This window comes from Mesocricetus auratus, unplaced genomic scaffold, assembly GCF_017639785.1.
Source record: "Mesocricetus auratus isolate SY011 unplaced genomic scaffold, BCM_Maur_2.0 Super-Scaffold_4256, whole genome shotgun sequence".
NCBI lineage: Eukaryota > Metazoa > Chordata > Mammalia > Rodentia > Cricetidae > Mesocricetus > Mesocricetus auratus.
Window position 1 is genome coordinate 38,464,124 of NW_024429182.1, and position 22,653 is coordinate 38,486,776.

General features: G+C 41.6%; 1 protein-coding gene across 3 annotated transcripts in view; it reads right to left on the minus strand.

Moving 5' to 3' along the window:
- Cemip2 (cell migration inducing hyaluronidase 2) overlaps positions 1-22,653 on the minus strand; it is a 79,854-nt gene that overhangs the window by 20,256 nt on the left and 36,945 nt on the right. For all 3 annotated transcript variants that reach the window (XM_021225385.2, XM_021225383.2, XM_005063765.4), the window contains 8 exons: positions 19,335-19,463; positions 16,583-16,671; positions 12,165-12,296; positions 10,839-10,874; positions 9,903-10,058; positions 6,389-6,566; positions 4,334-4,549; positions 92-300 (listed from right to left, as the gene is read on the minus strand). In XM_021225385.2, the coding sequence (XP_021081044.1) occupies positions 92-300; positions 4,334-4,549; positions 6,389-6,566; positions 9,903-10,058; positions 10,839-10,874; positions 12,165-12,296; positions 16,583-16,671; positions 19,335-19,463 (1,145 nt within the window). The remainder of the gene's footprint in view (positions 1-91; positions 301-4,333; positions 4,550-6,388; positions 6,567-9,902; positions 10,059-10,838; positions 10,875-12,164; positions 12,297-16,582; positions 16,672-19,334; positions 19,464-22,653) is intronic.

Below are 22,653 nucleotides of genomic sequence, written 5' to 3' on the forward strand. Positions count from 1 at the left end.
TCTCCACAAGAGTAAAGTGCATTCAACAGCTTCATGGTATGCCATTCTTTTCTCTACCGTGACTGTGCAAGGACAGAAATAGAAACATTACTTGTTGAAGTTCACGAGGTACAAGAAAGTGGTGCGTGGCGCCGGACCGTTCCAGTGGATGGTGTAGCCCTTCTCCAGCATGACAACAGGCTGGTACTGGGGGGAAATGGCCCTCTGGTTGATACCCCGAAGCACCATTGGGTGGGATGGGTATTCATCTCGTGTGATGATCATGCTAAGATTCGGAGTGTTCCATGTCTGAACGTACACCTTTAAGAAAAGGTTAAGAATTGAAGGGAAGTGAATAAAAGATTAAACAGCTCTAAGAACTTACCCAGCACACGTAAGGGTCTGTACTTTGAAAAGAGATTCTGTGATAAGTGTGCCAGCCTAAATAAGCAGTGGCCAAGTAGCCTAAGCCATGCTTACGATGCAGCCTGCTTTAGCTAGACATGGCTAAAACCAGACTCTCGTCCTGCCAGCCAAGATCATCATCAATTCCAGCACCACAGGCTAGCTTATTCATCAGGACGGAGAATGTCTGTGGTTTGCACAGCTTGTCACAGAAACCACTCCATCAGAAGAACACAAATCCAATGCAAATCAGCAAACACAGGGAAAGTGATATACCTCCAGGCAAATCTAAGACTCCCTCTGATCCATGCTGTGGTAAATTCATATCTGAGAGCGCTGGCTTTAGTCTTCCATGACTTCCACTTGCCCAAGAAGTCATTTTTCACCCATTCAAAACTAAAAGTTAAAAAAGCTCTCTACAGCATCTGGAAAAACATGCTAAGCTCAGAGAAATTGGAAAGCCCTGATTTCTTTCCAGTAGCATTTGAGCCACGTTCCAGGCCAAACAAAAGCCTTCTGCCAAGGCATCCCCCACAGGACACGCCTCAGAACAATTTCCTAAAATAAATCAATATCCAGAAACACATTCTCCAGGAGAACAAAATCATATGCGGAATACTGACGTTTTACCCACAATTCACTGGACTCTTCTATAACTTTGTTCATTTATGTTCTTGGAGTCGGAATATCTTCTCAACACTCATCCCTCTGGAAAATTTAACCTTGTACTAACACCACTTACAAATTCAGAATAGAAGCAGGAAACATAAGACTAGTGATTATGTTCCTTTAAATACATTTTTTGGGTGTGTGTGAGTTCTTATGCACACGCTTGTATACTCTTATATGCATGCAAGTGTGTGGGCACATGTGTGCATGAGATTGTGGAAGCCAAAGGATGCCGTCAGGAGTCACTGCTGTTCAGACACTGTCCACCTTGTTCTCTAAGACAGGATCTTATGAGCACGGGCCCCATCAATCAGGGTTAGGTGCTGCTGGTCAGCCATCCCCTGGGATCCACCTGCCTCTGTCTGCACAGCATTGGGATTACAAGTTTACCACTTTACTATGCTATCCCCAGTCTTTAAACATACAGTTATTACAGACATATAATACATGATGGATTATCATAAGTGTATTAATATTTAGCATATGAATATGAACTTGCGAGGGAAACAGACAGACACACCTTCTGCCTTCTGCCAAAGGACAACCTGAGGTAGTATGCAAAACTGTGGGCTCCCAGTGATAACACTGTTCTTCCTCAGTGCCTCATCCTTCAAGCCAGTCTGGAGCAGGTGGAAATTCACCTCAAAGGACTTACAAGCAACCATAAAGAATAGCAATTCTGAAAAGCCAGGCGTGGGGGCACACGTTCTTAATACCACCACTCAGGAGGCAAAGGCAGGAGGATCTCTGAGTTCGAGGTCAGCCTGGTGTACAGAACAAGTTCCAGGACAGCCAGGACTACCCAGAAAAATCCTGTCTCTAAAAAAACAAAAAGAAAAACAATCAAACAAACAAACAAAAAGAATGACAATTCTGTCTCAACATCTATGCCAAAAACGCACACTGTATTACTTCTAAATGAAAACAAACAGCTACGGATTTGGGCTTCTGCCCAAATCGCAAATCTGCAGGAAAGAATTTCTGACCTGTGGTTCTCTCATTCTTAGAGTCTCCTGGGAAGCATAAACAACTCAGGCCTTCCTTCAGCTACAAAGAGAAATAAGATGACTACCCTGCTTCCTAAGGTGGAATGATTAGTTTCATATCCGAAACAGCATTACAAATCCAAAGGGCTGAATGGCTGACTGAGTGAATAAGAATGTATAATATTTTGTTAAAAACTGGAACTTATGAAAATTATAAGCTATATAACCATATACTACATACTTCACAGACATAATATCTTCATTAGAGCATCTACTATTGTCAACCAAACAGTCTGGTGTATGTGTGCACACACACAAACACACCTACACACACAAACATACATACATATATAAACAAACACGCAAGTACACATGGTTGGCAAAAAAAATTAAGTAAGAACCACAGATACACAAAGAGTAAAAACTCCTTATTTTGGTTTTGGTTTTAATTTTTGAGTATACACCGAGTCTAAGTACTGATGGGGACATTTAATTGTGGATCTGGGCAAATCTGAATAAGAACAAAATGAAAGATGGGGATCATATTTTAAACCACTTTCTTTTCTTTTTTCTAGTCCATCGCCTTAACCACTCGTTCACAACTACAGCTTCTTTTCTTTATGAACTCTCTGTCCATTCCTCATCCCCTCTAAGGACTTGGTGCTCTACTACCTGCCCCCACTCCAATCTGTTCCAAAGAATGAGAAATTCCCACAACAAAGAAGCTAAAAAACAATTCACAGGAAATGCTGTCCAGTCTTCATCCCTCTTAAGCCTTTTGCTTGTCTACAGAGAACAATCTAGACTTTTTTTTATTTAAGACTAACATTCTTTTACAGTCATTTCCAAGTCAGTAGTAATGAAGAATTCTGCTCTAAGCCAGCTACAGAAGGCTGAGGGAATGAAAACCACATCAAACTTGGGGCCCTTGGGGAAGCACCGAGCAGGAACCCACAAATGCATGCACTTGTGCTGAGTGGGCTGCTAAGCCAAGGTCAGTGGCAGGGAAAACCACATAACAAAGAGAGGCATCTGGTAAGGGCCTTCCCAGTCTAGTGTGACTTACAGCACTCCTTGTCCCTTGTCCTTCCTCCAGTTCCCTTCTTTGTGCTCAAATCAGCCCCTTCTTTGATTCTTTTATCTCCTCTAGTTTTGTTTTGTTGAGACACACATGTGCTATGTAACCCAACCTACATGAAGTAGAGATCTATCTTCATTAGCCCTCTGAATGCTAGAATCAACCATGCACCACCACTCCTAGCCTAGCAATCTATTATTAAATCCCCCACTTTTACTATCCTTAACATGGCGCTAAGGATTCTATTCTCTCCCTGCATGTTTCTGGGAAACTGATACCTCAGCTCTGTAAGATTGTCCATCGCCCCAAATCCCACTGTTAAAACCAGCTCTGTGACTTAGAGCCCGGCTCTTCAAAAGGCAGCTGGCATTCAACCGAGGCCAGGCCACACGCTAAATGTGTTCCATGAAAGCATCCTGTCTTGTCACTCTCCTCATCATGCAGGGCCACAGAATATCTTTTAACGTACCCACCTCTCGCTTTAGCAAATAACAAAATCCAGGGTTCAAATCCCGTCAGCCTGACTTCAGAGTCTATGCTCTTAACTATTCAGACTTTGCAAGTAAGCCTCTCATCTGTTAAAATACAGACTAGCTTAATGATTTCAAAGAAGTATTTCCCCATTTATTTGTGCTATCCCTTTCATGTCTCCACAGACTATCATCGTATCATTAGAATTTCCCTGGATTCCTTCTTGTCTACTTATTGCCAAACCCCATTTCTTTCCTTGGAACATTACACTTTCTCAGTGACTCACTGATACTCTGTCTCAAAGTCAGATTTCACAGACAGAAGGACCCTGAAAGCAAAAGGCATACTTGGAATATGGTATGAAAAACCTGAGAGTCAAGAAACAGACCTACCTATCTGTTATAGTATTTGCCTACAGTCTCAGCCCACAGAAAGGAGAGACACAGCAGGAGGATCGCCACAAATCTCAGCAAAAGGAACATGGCTCCTCTTGTCCAAGCTATCTCAACTCTGTCTGACTAAGAGCATTCACCTCCCCTCCCCTACTGACTCACTTCTTTGATTTAACAGTTTGGAGGAGCTTTTGGTAAAATGTTCCTCCCTACCCTCCCACTGCCACTTGCTTTCCTCCCCTCCCCCATAAAGACTGTGCTTGGGAAGCCCCCAGTCATCCTGAGGGTGTTGTCATCCTCCCAGAGGGTACCACTGCCAGGAGCTGCAGGTCTGGACCAGCTGCTGGGCCTACCTGGGCATAGGTCCCACTGCAGACCACTGCATTCCACTTAGTGACGTTGACACAGTTTGGATGGCGGATCAGGTAGTTGTCCATCCTTCCCACATAGGCATCCTTGTATCCTGTCACGGAGCCATCAATGTCATGGAAAATGGAGTTCTTATCGCCATCCAGCTCACAATCCTCAAACCAGGGGCCAGGCTTTCCAAAGAAGACATTCAGAGAAACCTGGAAGCAGAGGAAACCAAGAGCATCACACAAAGGAGGTTTCTGCCACAGAGTAGCAGGAGTCACAGATCACTGGCGTCATCAACCATGGTAGCCAGCTGATCTGACTTCGACAAAATGTCATGCATGAGTGAAAACATTTCTAAAGTCTTGTGAAGCTCCACTGGGAAGCATTAAACTGCAACTTCTTTTTTATTCTTTTTTCCCTGTCCTCTTAAATGATAAAGCTGGGAGAAGAGAAAGTGGAACCAGGATAATTACATAAAAACTACTATAAACTCCTCGTGTAGCTGGGCCTGGTGGCGAATGCCTTTATCCCAGCACTGGGGAAGGAGAGGCAAGTGAATCTCTGGGTGTTTGAGGTCAGTCTGATCTACAAATAGAGTACCAGGAAGGCCTATTAGTCAGTGAAATCCTGTCTAAAAAAACATAAACAAATAAATAAATAAACAAACTCCACATGTGAGATTTTGTGCAATCCCTGTAAACAAATTAAACCTGATTTAAATAAAGACATATTCCAAGTATGCCAATAATCGTTTGACTTCACTCCAAGTGACTCAGTTACTTATCCAGCAAAAATTCAGTGGAGTCCAAAACCGACACATGGTATTTGTGCTGGCTGAAGATGGCAAGGTATTGCTAAGCACACTAGAATTTGCTGGAAAACAGCTGCTGCTGCATCGATTCTGAGTGCAAAAGATGCCTGGCTCAGGAGTTACTTTAAAGCCTTCCGAGGAGGCTGGGGATGTAGCTCAGTTGGTGGAACCTTGCCAGAGTACTCAAGGCCCTGGTTCAAATCCCTAGCACAGCGGATGAAAAATAAGAAGAAATAAACTCTTTACTAAACACACAGTGTCCTGTGAGTGGACTGTGGGTGACACCATTTAGCTATTGCTTGTTAGGAGCAAACATTCTTCAGGGCACACAAAAGCACTTCTAAACACTTCTGTGCACTCCTAAATCAGGGATGCCTGTGTGTCAACTACACATGTAAATGATAAGCACCTCAATGGAAAACAACATTGCTTGGAGTCGGCTGGCTCTGGGTTCTTGGCTACTGTCTCCCTTTCTCTTGCATTCACAAACAGTTCCCACAGCATCCCCACCATAATGAGGATGCAATCGCTATGGATTCTCTTACTCTATGGCTTTGAAAACCCTATCTCAAGCCCTATTTTCAACCAGGCCACTCCACATTTTATGTGGACATGATAAAAGAATCGTAAGCTATGTCTGTAGGTCAGGGTACTAGAGGCTTAGTCTCTCTCATGACACTACGGACCAGGCCTGAGGTTCCAAGAAAATTGTCCTGTATATTGTGGGTAATTGCAAAACGGCTAAGAAAAATATTCTGGGGGCAACTACAACATAAATACAAATTCTAAGTCTTCTTTATCGTCTTCTGTCCTAACCCAATTTCTATTACACTGCCCAGTATGCCTCTTTATCCTAACTTTGTATCCCCCAGCTTCCTAAAAGCCACAGAAAAGTATCTCATTGGACATAGGTCTATTGTCCAGCTTACTACTCAATGTTCCAAAATCATAGCCATCTTCTTCCTGTGAAACTGGACAATCTCCTCATATCATCACTCTAAGTCATTATTGTGTTGGAGGCATCATCTCCTGTCAAAAACAGCCCAAGTCACATCAGACTTCTGTTTCCACCCTGAACTCAATGGGATCAAGTGTATGGGTTAGGGGTTGCAACTATAAACACATTTCTTCCTGTCATTGAGACTCAGTGCAAGTCCTTTGTTTAGACCTTGTCTTTGCGTATGTGTTCTTCCCCTCCCACACCACAGTGCCTGTGAAGGCGCCACGGGAATACACTTACCTGTGGACCAAACTTCACAAGGGAAACATTATTCCTGGGTGTGGTCTGCCAGGAATTCTTCATGAGGAAGCCAATTGCACTGCTGTACCTGTCTGGAGTTGGCACATACTTTTTGAAAGTGCTCCTTGTGAGATGAATAGGCCCATCATAAATCTGAAAGCCTCGAATTGGGAATGTCCTATTAAAATACAAGATATGTTTAATAAGTGTGGGCCAATCCCTTTCACAGCATTTATGCTTTATGAATACTGCTACGTATCCTGTAAGCACCAAATAAAAGTCCAAGACACAGTGGTAAGCAAGACACAAGCCATAATGGAGTGAAAAATACAATATCCTGGAAGAGACTAAAAAAATAAAAATAACTGCAGATAATTGGTGCTATGGAGACAATTAAGATACTGTAATACAAGAGACTTGGTGGGGAGAGACAAGCTGTTTTGGATACAACAGAGATCTCTCTAAAGAACTTCCCTAAACCAACTTACTGGTGATGCTTTGTTTAGAATGATGCAGTTGTAGAGTGACTGCCTAACATGGTCCTGGGTACCATACAAAAAAATGAGAAGGAAGAAGAAGGAGAGTGGATGTTTTATTTGATAACTGTATTTTTGTTCTAAAAGACAAGTCTGTGTGAGCAGAGAAAGCTTCCTGTGAAGCCACATAAAAGCGGGTGAGGATGTACAATCTAGGTCCTCAGACCTGGGCTGTCCGAGGGGCAAGAGTCATGTTTTCCATGTATCCTCCTTCCTCCTTTCTTATGCTTGTAATTCCTAACCAGAATTACTGTATGAAGTCAATGCTCTATTTGGTGACTTTATTATAATAAAGTGCTCTTATTTAAGGCATAATATTCTGAATTCTTAGGGCTTCTTCACCTATTAAAGTCATTACTAACAGTATTGCAGGGGATTTCTACAGCAGCTGGCCTGTACCTTGGCAGAGTTTGACAACAACAATGTTTAGACTAGCAAGGAAACCCAGCTGTCTGATTAAACTATACTTCATGCACTGACTCTGGGCACATAAATCAACATGACTTAACCCTCACAGACAAGACTATAAACACAGTCAAATAAAACCTGAATTCATTAATCCAGGAGCAAGTTTTTGAGCAAGTTTTTTGTTGTTTCTTTACACTTCCTGAGCAAAGATACAAAAAGAATTTTGAAATGAAACTAGAAGTCAGTGTAAAATAAAGACAGAAATAAGCTGGTCGGCATCACACTACAACCCATACCGCCAACAACCTGTATTTCTGTAAAACACACAGTTAGAAGGAAGTACAGCATAATCTTGTATCACACAATGCTGAAGCCAAGCTCCATGGGCTAAATCCCACCTCCATTACTTAACAAGCAGTCGTTTATAAAGCAGGAAGACGTGGTGTATATCTGCCTGTCTTTCATGGGGGTTAAATGAAGGTGAGAAGGTGAGCTATTTAGAAGAGGCCTTGACAAACATTTGATAAATGTTAACTACTGAAGATTATTGAAGTATGGCTGGGGATACATTTGGGTGTAGAGAGCACATTCCTCAAATGTATGAATCCTTGGGTTCCGTCTTCAGCCCCACAACATACAAAACACAAAGTTCTTTTTCTACTAGTATTCATGATCCAACAGGATTGCTACAGAGTGCACATTCACAAGGACAAGAGCCCAGACAGGATCCAGCACAGGACACCAGGAAAACTGACAGTTTGTCTGTCCCCCCTGCGTCATCCTGAGCCACACCCAGAGAGCATTCCCACAATGGCCTGATTCTCGGTGGGCCATAGCATCAGCTTGGAACTGGGGTCTTGAGAACATCACTAAGACTTTCCTCTACCTGAATTTCCCACATGTATAATGAAGACCACTCCAAAGTAAGCCTCAGACCTGGGTGCTGGGTTAAGGAGCTTGGAAGGGTGCTCTATTGCTATTAACTGCCTTAAGTACTCTGATTGTCAATATGATAATTCCTCAGAAAACTGGGAATGGATCTATCTCAAGACCCAGCTATACCACTCTTGCCATATACCCAAGGGACACTCCATTCTTCCACAAGGACACTTGCTCAACTATGTTCGTTGTGACTTTATTCATAATAGACAGAAACTGGAAACAACCAGATGCCCCTCAACCAAAGAATGGCTAAAGAAAATGCAGTACATTTACACAATGGAGTTTGTGTAACTCAGAGGATTAAAAAAAATGACCTCATGAAATTTTCGGGCAAATGGATACAACTAGAAAAGAAAAAGAAAATCCTGAGTGACATAACTCAGGCCCAGAAAGACAACCATGATACGGTAATGTACTCATTAGTAAGTGAATAATGAATAATCACTGTTAAGCAAATGATAATCGAGCTACAACCCATGAACCCAGACAAGTCAGGGAGAGAGGAGGGCTATGGAAGGAGGGAAATAGACTAGATTTTGAGGGTAATTGGAGGCAGGTAAGAACCAGATGAAAGGGATGGGGGGAACAAGGAATGGAGGGAGAGAGTGTGGGGAGAGACAGCTGGAATTGGAGGTCCTTGGGAGGTGGTGTGGAAAGCTAGTGCAGTGAAAACTTCCTGGAATCTCTCAGGGTTATCCCAGTTGGGATTCCTAGTAATGTTGGATACAGAGTCTGAACTTGCCATCTTTTACAACTAGGCAAGGCTTCCAGTGGGGGAGTGGATCTGGGGGACACAGGAGTGTGGGGGAGCTAGGAGTGGAGGGAGGGGAAACTGTAGTTGGGGTGTATTGTATGAGAGAAGACCCTATTTTCAATTTTAAAAAGTTCACCGAGAGAGAGAGAGAGAGAGAGAGAGAGAGAGAGAGAGAGAGAGAGAGAGAGAGAGAGAGAGAGAGAGAGAGAGAGAGAGAGAGAGAGAGAGAGAGAGGAGAGAGAGAGAGAGAGAGAGAGGAGAGAGAGAGGGAGAGAGAGAGAGAGAGAGAGAGAGAGAGAGAGAGAGAGAGAGAGAGAGAGAGAGAGAGAGAGAGAGAGAGAGAGAGAGAGAGAGAGGGCTCTGACTGCAATGGCAGAAAACCTGCCCCATTCTGCCCCTACCGCATCACCATCTCAAGCACATCTTAATTACATGGCCTCGGCTGGGTTCTGAGTTGGCTTTGGCATCCTCCAACTTTCATTTTCTGGGGCTCTTTTCAGAGGTAATTTCCCTTTTTCAGTGGCTATTTCTGAAAAACCAGCATCATGAATTGCAGGGAAACTGACCTAATGTCATAGTTTATGGCTTGGCAACTTCTAAGTCTCAAGAAAGAAAAAAACATCAAGAGAAAGAAAAATGTCCTTATATAAGGTCTTATGTAAGGGATAAAAACAAGAACAGCTCCTTAATAAAACTGATAATAAAACCTATGACATGGATAATTATTAATGCTCTAAAATTCCATGAGGATAACAGACAACAGAAGTACTGTTAATAAGACAGGAAAAGAGCCAAAGTAAGGCAATCTATCCAAGTTTATTACAGGAAAAGACTGTCCCACTGTTAAATTCTCCATTGCCAAAGTCCAACTCACCTGTTCCTGGGTAGTGTACGAGGCTTCTGGTCTATTCCTCCTGTACCCATATACTTGTTCTGGCCACCTTGAAATCCATAATTCCTACTCTCACCAACAAAGAGGGATTCCGACACCTCCTGGCTCGAACCTTCATCACTTGGGAAGCTCCCATCACTGGAGAAATTAGACAGTACTTAGAAACATCCTTGGGGAAGTTTAAGCTGCCTCCCAAAACAAGTCAAGCTATCATTTAAAAAGCTAAAAAATAAAAACTTAATCTAATACCTTTTTCTAATGTATATTATAAAACCCTCAGAAATTGTCTTTATACTATAAAAATTCCTTTTATCAATGTTAGTTATTTGAAAATTACATATAAACACATGAAGTCTTAGGCTAGAGGAGCAGGGTCCCCAGCACTGTGAAAAACACACACAAAAGCCCACACAAGAGACCCATGTACACACACACACACACACACACACACACACACACACACACACACACGTGCGCGTGTGCCCGCACACGAAAAGCAAATTCTCAAAATCTTATTTCTAAGTTAAAACAATAAAGTTATGTTTTTTAATCTTCACCCTGTTTGTCTTCCTCTTTCATCCTCTATTTTTAAGGAATTTTAGTCTAAAGTTCAAGTGTTTTTTTATAAGCACAGTTAACAACTACTCTACCATCCTGTGGAATTTCAGCGCAATTGCCATTAGTATTATTGTCTGTTATCCTCATGGAATTTTAGAGCATAAATGCAATTAGTCTACTTAAAAGAAAAAAATGTGGGTTTTTTGGCCCTCTAGTGGTACCAAGAAGAGAGTGATCATTTTATTTTCTTTTTTATACTAAGAAATTATGAAACAAACTCCACACCCTCATGCCAAAACATACAAAAATGATTTTTACTTACAGCTTTGAAATAATCAAATGTTTTAAAGCATTACAAACCTGGCAAATGTCAATCCCTTTCCATTATCTGCAAATCTGTAAGAGAAAGATGAGGGTACATGTAAGTCATCAGGAAATGTGGAAGTGTCAACTCCCTCGGGGTAGACCTTGAAAACCCACAGTCCTGATGCTCACTCTGCAGCCACACAGAGTTTAACCTCCTAGTCACCACAGTGTCAATTCCAAGGGAAGGGTGTCAGGTTCAAATCCAGACTCTGCCAACTGTAACTTGTTTCTCAACCCCTTCCCCTCAGTTTTTTTCATAGATAGTTTAAAATAATAATCTGATCTTTCTCATAAGATTCTTGAGAGAAATAAATATACTAAATCATTTCAAGTATTTGAGTAGTGTCTGAAACATAATAAGCACCATATAAAGGTATTAGCTAAACCATCTGTTTTTAATCATTTTTCTTTAGAAAGAATTATATCATGCCATTTGCTTTAAATTTTTTCAGTCTGAGACATAAGCCATCCCTACAGGTTAATACAGTATTAAGTTTGGGAGTGAAAATAGTCAGAGATGGCGGAGAAAAGCCAAGAAACTAACCGTCAGTGGGAGAAAGAAAACCAAAACTCTTTCTAGACCAACTTAATTCACTATGCACAAGAGCGGCTCTTAAAATCACTCAATTGGAAAAATAAATCATGCAACTGGAAAAAAACAACAACAAAACAAATAAACAAACAAACAAAAACCAAGTAAGGCACTTCCTGCCAACAGTAAGACATAAGTCAACAGGCATATTAAAAGAAAACTTTCATTTTGAGAGGCATGGCAAAATCAGACAAACTTTAAAGAGTTTCCAAAAACAACACAATAAAATTAAAAACCCCAGGTAGTATCAAAATTTTTGTTTAGCTCTTCGACATAAATTGTGTTTGCTACAGAAAGCTAAATTCCGGGTTTCTGGTCAACCCACTGAAGCCTTCTCATGTCACCAGACAAGTGCAATTCCCACAAAAACTCCAGAATGAGGATTCAGAAAATCTGCAGTCTGTGAACTGTAGCATGCATCCTCAGAGCTCATCCTGTGCATCAATAATATTAATAATTAATTAATAATAAAAGTATCTCAGAAACTATGGCTGTGCCTTCATTCTGCTCAGTTTAAAAAACAAAAACCAACCGGCTATGTGGCACTCACTTCTAAGAGTACTTGGAAGGAAGGTGGAGATAGAAAGACCAGGACTTCAAAGTCATTGCTATACAGTGAGTTCAAGGCCAGTCTAGGCTACCTGAGGCCCTGTCATCAAAAAATAAAAATAAAAAACTAAATGTAACCAGCAGTGTCAGCAGATGTTATCTCTGTAGACAATACTCACGCTGAGTTCTGAACAATAATGTCTCCTCCTCTGACCCAGGCACCGTTATCATTGTTTTTAAAAGCAATTAGCCTGTCAATGACAGCAGCAACACGTGGCTTGTCAGGGTCTGCATCCTGATGAGGCCGGAACCTGTGGGGTGAAAAAGTGAAGTGAGTAAAGGAAACAGAAGCTGTCTATGTGTATACATGCTATGGGGTCAAGGGGCAGGGTTTCAACTGGGCCAAAATAAGCAAATAAAAAAAATAATAAAGTTAAGATACAACTTAATTCTTTATAGTTCAAATACTCAAAACAATTACATTTATTTACACGTAAGTTTCCAGAAAAAATGCATTCATGTATTCTTTGTTTGTTTGTTTGTTTGCTTTTCGAGACAGGGTTTCTATGTGTAACAGCTCTGATTTTCCTAGAACTCACTTTGTAGACCAGGTGTCCTTGAACTCACTGAGATCTGCATGCCTCTGCCTTCCAAGTTCTGGGATTATAGGCATATGCTACCACTGCCTGAAGCTATCATGTATCCTTTAAAGATTGATGTATAAAAGGCCTCTGAAAACACATGCATACAGAAAGACAGCCATATGCAGACCAAGCACTCCAGTGTAGCGTCACAAAATTTTACATGTTACTAACATGTGCTCACTGGAAAAAAATTAATCATATATTTCAACATAATATATATAAATTATTTTATTAAATTGTATGCTGTTTAGATGTCTTTAGCTAGAGGGACAAATGTAAATTCAGTAGTTATCTTGGAAATGCCTAAACCTAAAAGACTAACTGAATTTTTTTATTACAAAGACTGCACTTATTTCCTTCACTCAATAACATTTACAAGGACTTTAACGAAAAAGTGAAAAACTGGTCATATAATAACTCAATTCCATAATGCCTACCACTTTACAAAGATAGGAGGAATAATTTAAAAAACTGTTTGTTTCAAAAATCAATTCACTGCACTGTTTCCAATCACACAGGAAGGAGACTTTACATGATGCTGCTACTGTATCTGTAGGCCCATGGTAGGTGCTCAAAAATGGCAACGAGCGAAGCATCTTTGTGGAAGGAGAACCCAGCACAGGTCTCAGGCATAAGAGCTCCTCATACTACACCAACCACTGTTCTCTATGCCAAGTAAGTCATTGGGGAAGAAGCAATGAGGTGGGAAAGAGGGAAAGAGAAAGTCAGATCCCCTGGAGCTGGAATAACGGGTCCTCTCCAAGAGCAGCACACACGCTAAACCACTAAGCATCTCTCCAGCCCCTTGATTGTTAATACTGATGATAACTTGATAGAATTCACAATCATTATAGAAATACATATCTAGCCATGTCTGTGATGAATTATATAGACTGGGCCAACTGAAGTAGGATAATCCACCCTAAATGCCAGTGGTAGTCACAACAATAACAAAAGTAACTAGTATAATGGCCTCCCTTGATTTAAATGTGTTAATTAGTTAGAATGCACTAATCGGTTATAATGCCTCACCCCACCCCTTTCAAAAAGTTCTTTATGAAATTCTCCAATTTCAAACAAAGTGTTCTTAAGAGTTCCCCATCTCTGAATTCCTACCATGTCACATCTTGAAGACATGGAGAGAGACTCAGTTGATAAGTAAACGAGTCAGTTTCCTCTCTAAGGGACAGACTGAACATATCTGCTGGATCCTGCAATCATGGTGTTTAATTTATAGCCTGATTTATTACTCATTTGTGTTGTCATTTTTACTCATGTCTGGGCTGCAAGACCACATGTGGGCACAGTCTACACATCAGTTTACACAAAACTAAATGTATGCCAGCTGACAAGAATCTTGTCATTCTTCTGTAATTAGTTCTTTCCAGAACTCCTTACCAATATGTATGCATTTGAGAACTAGTAAGAAAACTCATGGAGTGCAGAGGAGCCATTACCACTCTCCCAGTCTGCTCATGTCCATCTAGCAAAGACCTTCTGAAGCCATAATGGGTAGCCTCGCTGCAATGTCAACAGCTTCTTAAATATATCCACTCCTTGATTCATGCACATACATATAAGCAAACACATACAAAGTACATTATGTGCCTCTGCACACACGCACACAGTGTGAGGGAACAAATACATGTGGAGACCAGACGCTCCTATCTGCTGGCTTCCTAGCTCACTCTTCCCATTCTTTTTGAGACAGGGTCTCTCAGTGGGTGGGTTCTTCATGACTCAGCAGGTCTCCAGGGTTCCTCTTATCTCTGCCTGGCAATCAGGAAAATGCCCCACAGACAACCCAGCAGGCCAGTCTGATCGAGGAAATTCCTCAATTGAAGAAACTTCTTCCCAGTAACTCTATTTTATATCAAGCCTGGCTTTTATGTGGGTGCCGGAGATTGAATTAGCATCTCATACTCGGGAAGCAAGCACTGAGCCAGCCGAGCCTTCTCCCTGCAGCCACGGATAAATTCTTTCAAGGCAGGAAAAGGAGCCAATTGGTTAACCGTTTTCTGGCAGTAACAATTTGACGAAGCACACCTCACTAAAACTACCAATTCTAAATGACTTTTCAAAAGCATATGTGGCCAGGTTTGCTGGCTCCTTCCTATAATGCTAACACCTGGGATGCAGAGGCAGGCAAGTCCCTGTGAGTTCTAGACCAGACAGAATTCCACAATGAAACTGTCTCAGACACACACAGGAAAAACAAACAAACAAAACAAAGCAGGGGCAACTTTCCATAGTAACATCATTATTCTTTTGGCTTTGCCAATATGTTGATTAGTTTTTATTGTCAACTTAATGTAAAATAGAGCTACCTGGGAAGAAGTCTCCTCAATTGAGGAATTTCCTAGATCAGACTGGCCTGTTAGGCTGTCTGTGGGGCATTTTCCTGCTTGTTACATGATGTGGGAGGGTCCAGCCCACTGTGGGTGGCACTACCCCTAGGCATGTGGGCCTGGGCCTGTAAGAGGCTGTATAAAAAAGCAAGCTAAGTAAGCAACAGCATTCCTCGAGGGTCTCTGTTTCAAGTTCCTGCCTTGAGTTCCTGCCACTTTCCCTCTCAACATGGACTATAACCTGTAAGTGGAAAAAAACCCACTCCTCCTCAAGTTGCTTTTGGTCATGGTTGTTTTTTTATTTTTTATTTTGATTTTTCAAAACAGGATTTTACGGTGTTTTCTTAGCCATCCTGGAACTCACTCTGTAGCCCAGGCTGGCCTCCAACTCACAGAGATCTACCTGCCACTACCTCACGAGTGCTGGGGTTAAAGGCATGAGCTACCATCTCACAGCTTGATCATGGTGTTTTTATCACAGAACAGAAAGCAAACTAGGGCAGCCAGTATTTTTTTAGTTCATAATTTTATTCTCATCTGTTTGCTCCTTTTTCTTTAGTTCTTCTCCATGCTTCCTATTTCAGGTTGATCATCCAGCAAGGTGCACTGTACCTTGTGTTTTATTTACTTAGTGCTCACCCTGGGGCCTTCTTAAATGTTCCCTGGTCACTGCTCTCCAAGGTTTCAAGCTTAGCTTGACCTTGAGGGACCCTGATAGGTGATTCACCACATGCACTTTCCCCAGTTTTCTCCTGACCTCACATCTGAGTAACGGACGGCAAGCGCCCTGCCTTACACATTAAGTCACATTCATCAACCTCCAGTGTGCTTCCTGCTTCATTCTCTTAACAACTGAGACAGTCATTATTCTTTCAAATGTCTAGCAAAAGCCTTTGCAATCTATCACCCATTCAACCTCATAATCTGCTCAATAAACTTCAGGTATTAAAAAAAGAAAGTATGTTCATGGTTTCTACTGCATATGGCTTCAGGTTGCCATGTTATCCAGAACACTTTATTTCCATCTGAGATGTTCTGTTGACTTTGGCTGGCACACAGCACATGAGAGAGCCTGCTGCAACACTGACCCACATCCCAAACACATTATGTGGTTACACGGGAGAGTAACACAGCCTGCCAAGAGGTGAACCTGAGGCTACCAGCAAAAACCAGAGCCAGCTTGATCATCACATCTGGGATCATTCCCTTGAAATAAATCCAATGCAATGTTCCCTTTGACCACTAACCATGAATTCTAGATGGTTGGGGTTTGGGGGGCTGGCTTGTTTTTCAGTGACTCGGTCTTGTTCCCAATTGGAAACCTTTGTTAACCTCTCTTCTGTTTCTATTTCTGCCTGTAACTCCCTCCAACATCAATCTCCACCATGACAAAGGAGAAAGGCATCAACTTGCTTGGCATTTTGTTAAGATAAATAAATGCCTGTGCTCAGGACCGAGACAACAGAGCATCTTTCCAAAACTCTTACATGAGCTTTTAAAGCTTCATCTCTGCATGCAGCCATCAGAAAGAACACCTCGTACTTGAATCGGAACATTCTGTCCTGAGATGATAAGTCTGGATGTAAATTGAAAAGGCTGCCCTACCTTGCACTGTTATCCAAGCACAGGTATTCCCTTGGGTCGGCAGCACTGGAGTTGGTTGTTTTGACACCTTTGTCTACAAATAAACCAGCCTGAAATACACAACAATGAGCTAAAATGAACATAGACTCTAAGGTACATCCACATGCATAATGAGGTGTGAAAATACTCTCAGCTTATCATTTCACCTGAAACTGGGAGTGGGGGCCGTGACTCTCAAAGCGAAGGGGCTGTGAAAAGCAACTGTTTTCCTGGATATTGCTAGCTTATTTGTTTGGTCATTCAACAGACACTTACCTATTGTACACTTAATGGTTTCTATGTTAATTAGCAAGTAAAATATATTCCCTGCTGTTACTGATACAAAAACTGTCAAGGGGGCATGCAATTAAAGAAACAGCTGTGGCCAAATACTAAAAGCATGGGGACAAGGAAACAGGAGATACTAGTGGCAAAAAAGCACGGAGACGAAGCTTCCTGGAGGCAGGGAGAGGACTCCAGACATGTCTCCTACATGATGCTGAAATCCTCAAGATGGGGAGGAAATGACTGAGCAGAAGAATGGGCTGGGGGTGAGCACAAAGCAGCTGGAGGTCCCAGAGGAAGGCACTCACAAAAATGTCTAGAGAGAAGAGACGGCGTGGAGGATCAGAGAACAAGTCCTAGATAGAGCAGACAAACAGGAACAAGGGAAGGGAGAGAAGAGACGAGCACACGTCGGGCCACGTACACACACACTTACTAAACCTGCTGATTTAATTCTCTTACAACTAATTAAATAAGTATGCACTGTCATGGCATATGATACCAAGAAATAATTAGAGACAGTTTTCGTATCATAAACATAATTTTTAAAAATGGTATGCTAAAGATGTAAGGCAATGGGAGACCTATCAAAAGCAATACTACAAACAAGAAAATATACTGCAACTAAAGATGGGTTAAAGGGGGCAGAAGGGAAGACATCGGACATGAGCTAGGAGACACTGTCAGTCATTCAGGAGGAAAATCAAATGACCTGTATTTGTGGCAAGGTGAGTATGACGGCATGGTAGAATTGATGAAATATGTGGGGCCAAGAAGGGAAGCTTAGGGTTTTTGGTTTTTGGTTTTTTTGTTTGTTTGTTTGGTTTGTTTCGTTTTGTTTTGTTGTTTTTGATTAGATCAAACATGGGATTAAATAGTTATTTAATTCACTGAAATAGAGAAATAGGGCAAGCATAAAAAAGAAGGATTCCATATTGAATGTGTTTCTAATGTGTCCATAAAACATTGAAGTGTAACCCAGTAAACAGCCACATAAACACAGCTGACTGGATCTAGGGAAAGGTTCAAGAAGCCTCAATAAGTAAAGCCACAGGGGCTTGTCAAAGTGTACTCATTCGTGACGAGTGATCCCAACATTGCAAGTTTCTTTCCAGGACTCCAAAGATTCAATTCCTTCAGGTATAAAATATTCTGCATAATCATTCCCAAGTTTAACAAATTAAAACCTAATTATACACTCAGGTTTAATACTCTTATAATTAACAAGTGCATATTGTCATGTCATATGACACTAAGAATTTATGAGACATAGCTTTCATATCACAAATGTAATTTTTTAAAAATTAATGACTTTTCCCTTTGAGATGTTACTTTCTAAATATTAGCCTTAGTCAGTTTCCCATCTCACAGCAAACACAGCAGTTTTTTCTTCTCTCAGCTCTTCAAGTGATCCAAAGCTTCTCCTAATACTTAGATTTGGGTATTTGGGTATTGTATGTACACATGTGTGTGGGGGGGGGGTATGAACCTGTGTGCACCTGTATGGAAATCAGAGAAGAGTATCAGGTCTATCTCTCCTCAGCTTATTGATTTGATACAGGATCTCTTGCTGAACCTGGAACTAGGCTGGTAGCCAGCAAGCCCCAGCCATCCTCTTATCCCTGCTTGCAACAGCTCTGGGTTACAGGTGTACACGGCCACATCCAGCTCTTTGACAGGTGCTCAGATCCTAACTCAGGTCCCCATGCTGGCACAATAAGGATCTTCCCTACTAAACCATTTCTCTAACCCCAACATGGAAGTGTTCACTGAACTGTGATATGAGTCATATCACAGCAAAAGATCTAAGGACTTCATATACAATAAAAAAGATTAAAGTGACTTGTGAGCAGGAAATGAGTCAACGATATTCATCATGATGAAAGGGAGGGGTGAATGACAAACACCAGAGAAACTGGAGTTTCTGAACGACCTTTAGGTGACTTAAACTAAGTGTGATGTTCTTAAATGGTATTTCGCCATTTAAATACTTAGTAGTAGTAAGTGGCCAAAAGGCACTCAAGGAGCACTGTGGAGAGAATCAGAGAAGCAAAGCTAGGGTCTCAAGCCCCAGACATGTAACCACTAATGTGTATGATCCTAGAAACCTGACACTTAGGACAGGAAGGTGAGAAAGAAGGAAGGAGGGCAGGCAGGTGGGCGGAAAGCAAGGGACAAGAGACAAAAGGACTCCTCAGCAAGTCTATGATAGAGTCACACAGATCGCACATGCAAATGTATGCTGTGTCTTGGGATTTTGCAACTAGAGACGAGCCCTTAACAGATGCTGGCCCAAATTAAGAGTCCCAGCCACCAGACCCCTGAGCCAAGTGAACATCTGCTCATCATCAATTACTGTATCTGTGTCACTCTGTCACAGCAGGAAGGCCCAGTCGCTGCAGTGAATATACCCTGTGCATAATACATACTTCAAAAGTTAGGAGCCTACCTTAAAATTTGAATGAACCCTGTTGTTATAAAATATTCCCAGTGGAGTGAGTTCCGGTTTCTCCAGGAGCTGCATTCCACTGGATTCCCCAGTGGGTTCTTTGTGGAATAAATACCATATCCCAGCATCCTATAAATGAAAGGGAAAGGTCATTAAAGACACTATTTTTACATTGTTTAAAATGTATAAAATAACGGGTTTCATTATGACATTTTCATATGCATGGATCAATACACCTCACTCATATTCACCCCATCCACGTCTGGCCCCCCTCCAAGCTCTCTCTCTCTTCCCTGTTTTCCCCCACAAACAGTTCCCTCTACTTGGGATATGATATACACACAAATGCACACACACACATGTGTAAGGAGAGATTTTACATATCCATAGCACTAACCACTCCCATGTGGTTGTGTTCACGGGTACGATCATGACCCCAGAGATTCATAGCAATATCTGCGACATAAGGCCTCAATCTTCCTCTTTGTCCTTCAGGCCCTATACACTCCACCCATCTCGTGCTCTGTTTTACCTGAGATAGGGTTCCAGTCCCTAACAACTGAACATTTACTTCTTGTAAGGGCCAACTGGAGGGCCAAGATTTTTGAGTTATGATGGTGACACATATGTACAATCCAGATTCTCTCTATGAAGAAAATGTGTGGTATTTATCTTTCCTCCTTGCTTCCCTTCCTTGTCCCCCTTGTCCCCCCTTCCCTCATCTCATTATAGACTCCCTTCTCCTGACCCCTCCTTTAATGTCACATATACAAATATTTGTATTATAGCAAGATTCTGAATAAGAGAGAAAATATACAATATTGTCTTTTCATGCATATAAAGCCTCGGTTTTTCTAAAGCCACCATGTGAAATGCCCTCATAAAACACCCTGTAACAAATGTTTTCCATTGTTTTAAGTTCCAAATTGTGTGCAAAAAGTTGCCCACATTATACAGCATTCCCCCCCCCCCGCAAACAGTTATATCTGGTTATTTTTCAGAGCAAATACAATTTTGCTTGCAGGATTGGACAAAAGACATAGTTGGCAAATACCCAAATCCAGCTTTCCCATGATTGTATGTCTAAAATGGTATGCAGATGGAGAGCCCTGCCTGCCTTCTGCATGACCAGGACAACACAGCCTTTAAGCAATGTGGTTTCTCGTGTTTACCTCCAAACCTGATCAATAGATGAGTCATGCCTATTAAACAACTGTCTGCTGGCAGACAGAGCTCACTGGCTTCTTTCAAACAACTCCAATGCCCTTCCTGTTCTCAGGCAAGTTTGTGCCAGCGTGGGGGAGAAAACGCCACATGTATGAATCAGGGTGCTGTCTCTCAGTGTGGACCCTGTCTGTTTTACTGGAGGACTACTGGCCCTAACAGTAGAACAGCTTAAAAGTTTCTGACAGAAAGTGAAACATGGAAACAGAAATCAAAGTTCTTATTAACTCTATTCCCACCTTTTCTATTTTAGGAATGAATTAATAATTAACCCAAACTGAAGGATAAATTCACACTATGGAACGTTGATAAAGCAGCTTTTCAAAACTTAAACATATAGCATAAAAAAGATATTGGTTCAAATTCAGCATGTATTTATTTAGTGTTCACTACATGCTTATCTGTAGTACAACTACTTTCAAGTAATTCACAATCTAATAGAGGAAAAAAGATAATTAAAATATGACATATGTAGTATCCTGTTAGTTGGAGGAGTGTGGAGAGTTTACAAACCTACATACCCAAATGACTGTAATGTCAACATTTTTCCATGATCAAAGTTGACAAATGGGTCTTAAGAAAACCAACTATTCTGTAAAAACCGTTGGCCACCTCAACATATTGGATGCATTTCAGACAGGAGAAGAAAACATAACGGGGCTGGAGAAAAGGCTTGGGACCACACCCCTGCAAGCAGAGGGCAAAGCCAGCCCTCCCAAGATGCCATGGACTTGGGGGACAGGGACTGCACAGGCATACAGCAGCTGCTTGCTGCTAGGCACTGTCATGTCTAAACAGGTGACAGCAGCTTTCAAAAGGCAATGGGTCAGTGTAATGAAAGAGTTTTGCCCACTTTGGGAGAAGAAGGCCCTGGCAAATGCTATCTTTACTGAAGCATTTTTTCCAGAGAGAAAAGAAAAAAATCAGGAATGACCGGAAAAACATGCCTGAGACACGGCCCAAGATCGGGAGGCATTTCACTGCCTTGCCCAAGGCTTTTCTGAGCTATTTGCAATGGCTCTCCTCTGCAGTCCTAGCTTCTGGCAGAGCTAAGAGGAAGCAGAGCTCTGACTGCTGACTTAAAGCAGGCACGGGTGCAGGCTTGCCTCTCTACCCTAACTTTCCAGTAAGAAGTGCTGAGCACAAACCCACACAGGTGCCTCAGATACTCGATGGAGAATGAATGAATGGAAATATGACATCATCAAATGTCCAGTGTCTGCCCGGTCAAAAGACAGTCCTCAAATGTCAGAGTCCTTCAAGTTACATTTCATGTTTTAAGAGTAATCTCAGACACAGGCTCATCGGTTACACCTCGATGCCTCCACCCCGGTTTGCTCAAGGAAACACTCTCTTCAGCTCCCCTCTTACACACAACTCAGAAATGATGGCCCACATTCTGTCCTTTATAACATGTTGAACAACTGTGATGTGTACATATGGAAATTTACATGATACTGGATGTTCACACACCTACACTGTAATTTTCAGCCCAGTTACAGTCTTGATAGTTTCATTAAAAGTTCATCTATATTAGTCAGTAATTTTGAACTACACTCAACTATGAGGATAAATTACCCCATGTTTATCCATGGGACAATTTCTACCATTTAAAAATAATGTTTTTTTTCTCTTAGAAATTGTTCTCTTCCTGTGACTGGGTAACCTTACTCAGGATGGTTTCTCCCAGTTCCATCCATTTGCCTGCAAATTTCAAGATTTTAATGTTTTTTTCCCACTGAGTAATACTCCATTGTGTAAATGTACCACATTTTCTTCATACATTCTTCGGTTGAGGAGCATCTCGGTTGCTTCCAGGTTCTGGCTATTATAAACAATGCTGCTTATGAACATAGTTGAACATATGTCCTTGTTGTATGAACGTGCATTGTTTGGGTATATTCCCAAGAGTGGAATTGCTGGATCTTGTGGTAGACTAATTGCCATTTTCCTGAGAAACCGCCATACTGATTTCCAAAGTGGCCACACAAGTTTGCACTCCCACCAGCAATGTAGGAGTGTTCCCCTTTCTCCACATCCTCTCCAGCATAGACTATCATTGATGTTTTTGATTGCAACCATTCTGGCCAGTGTA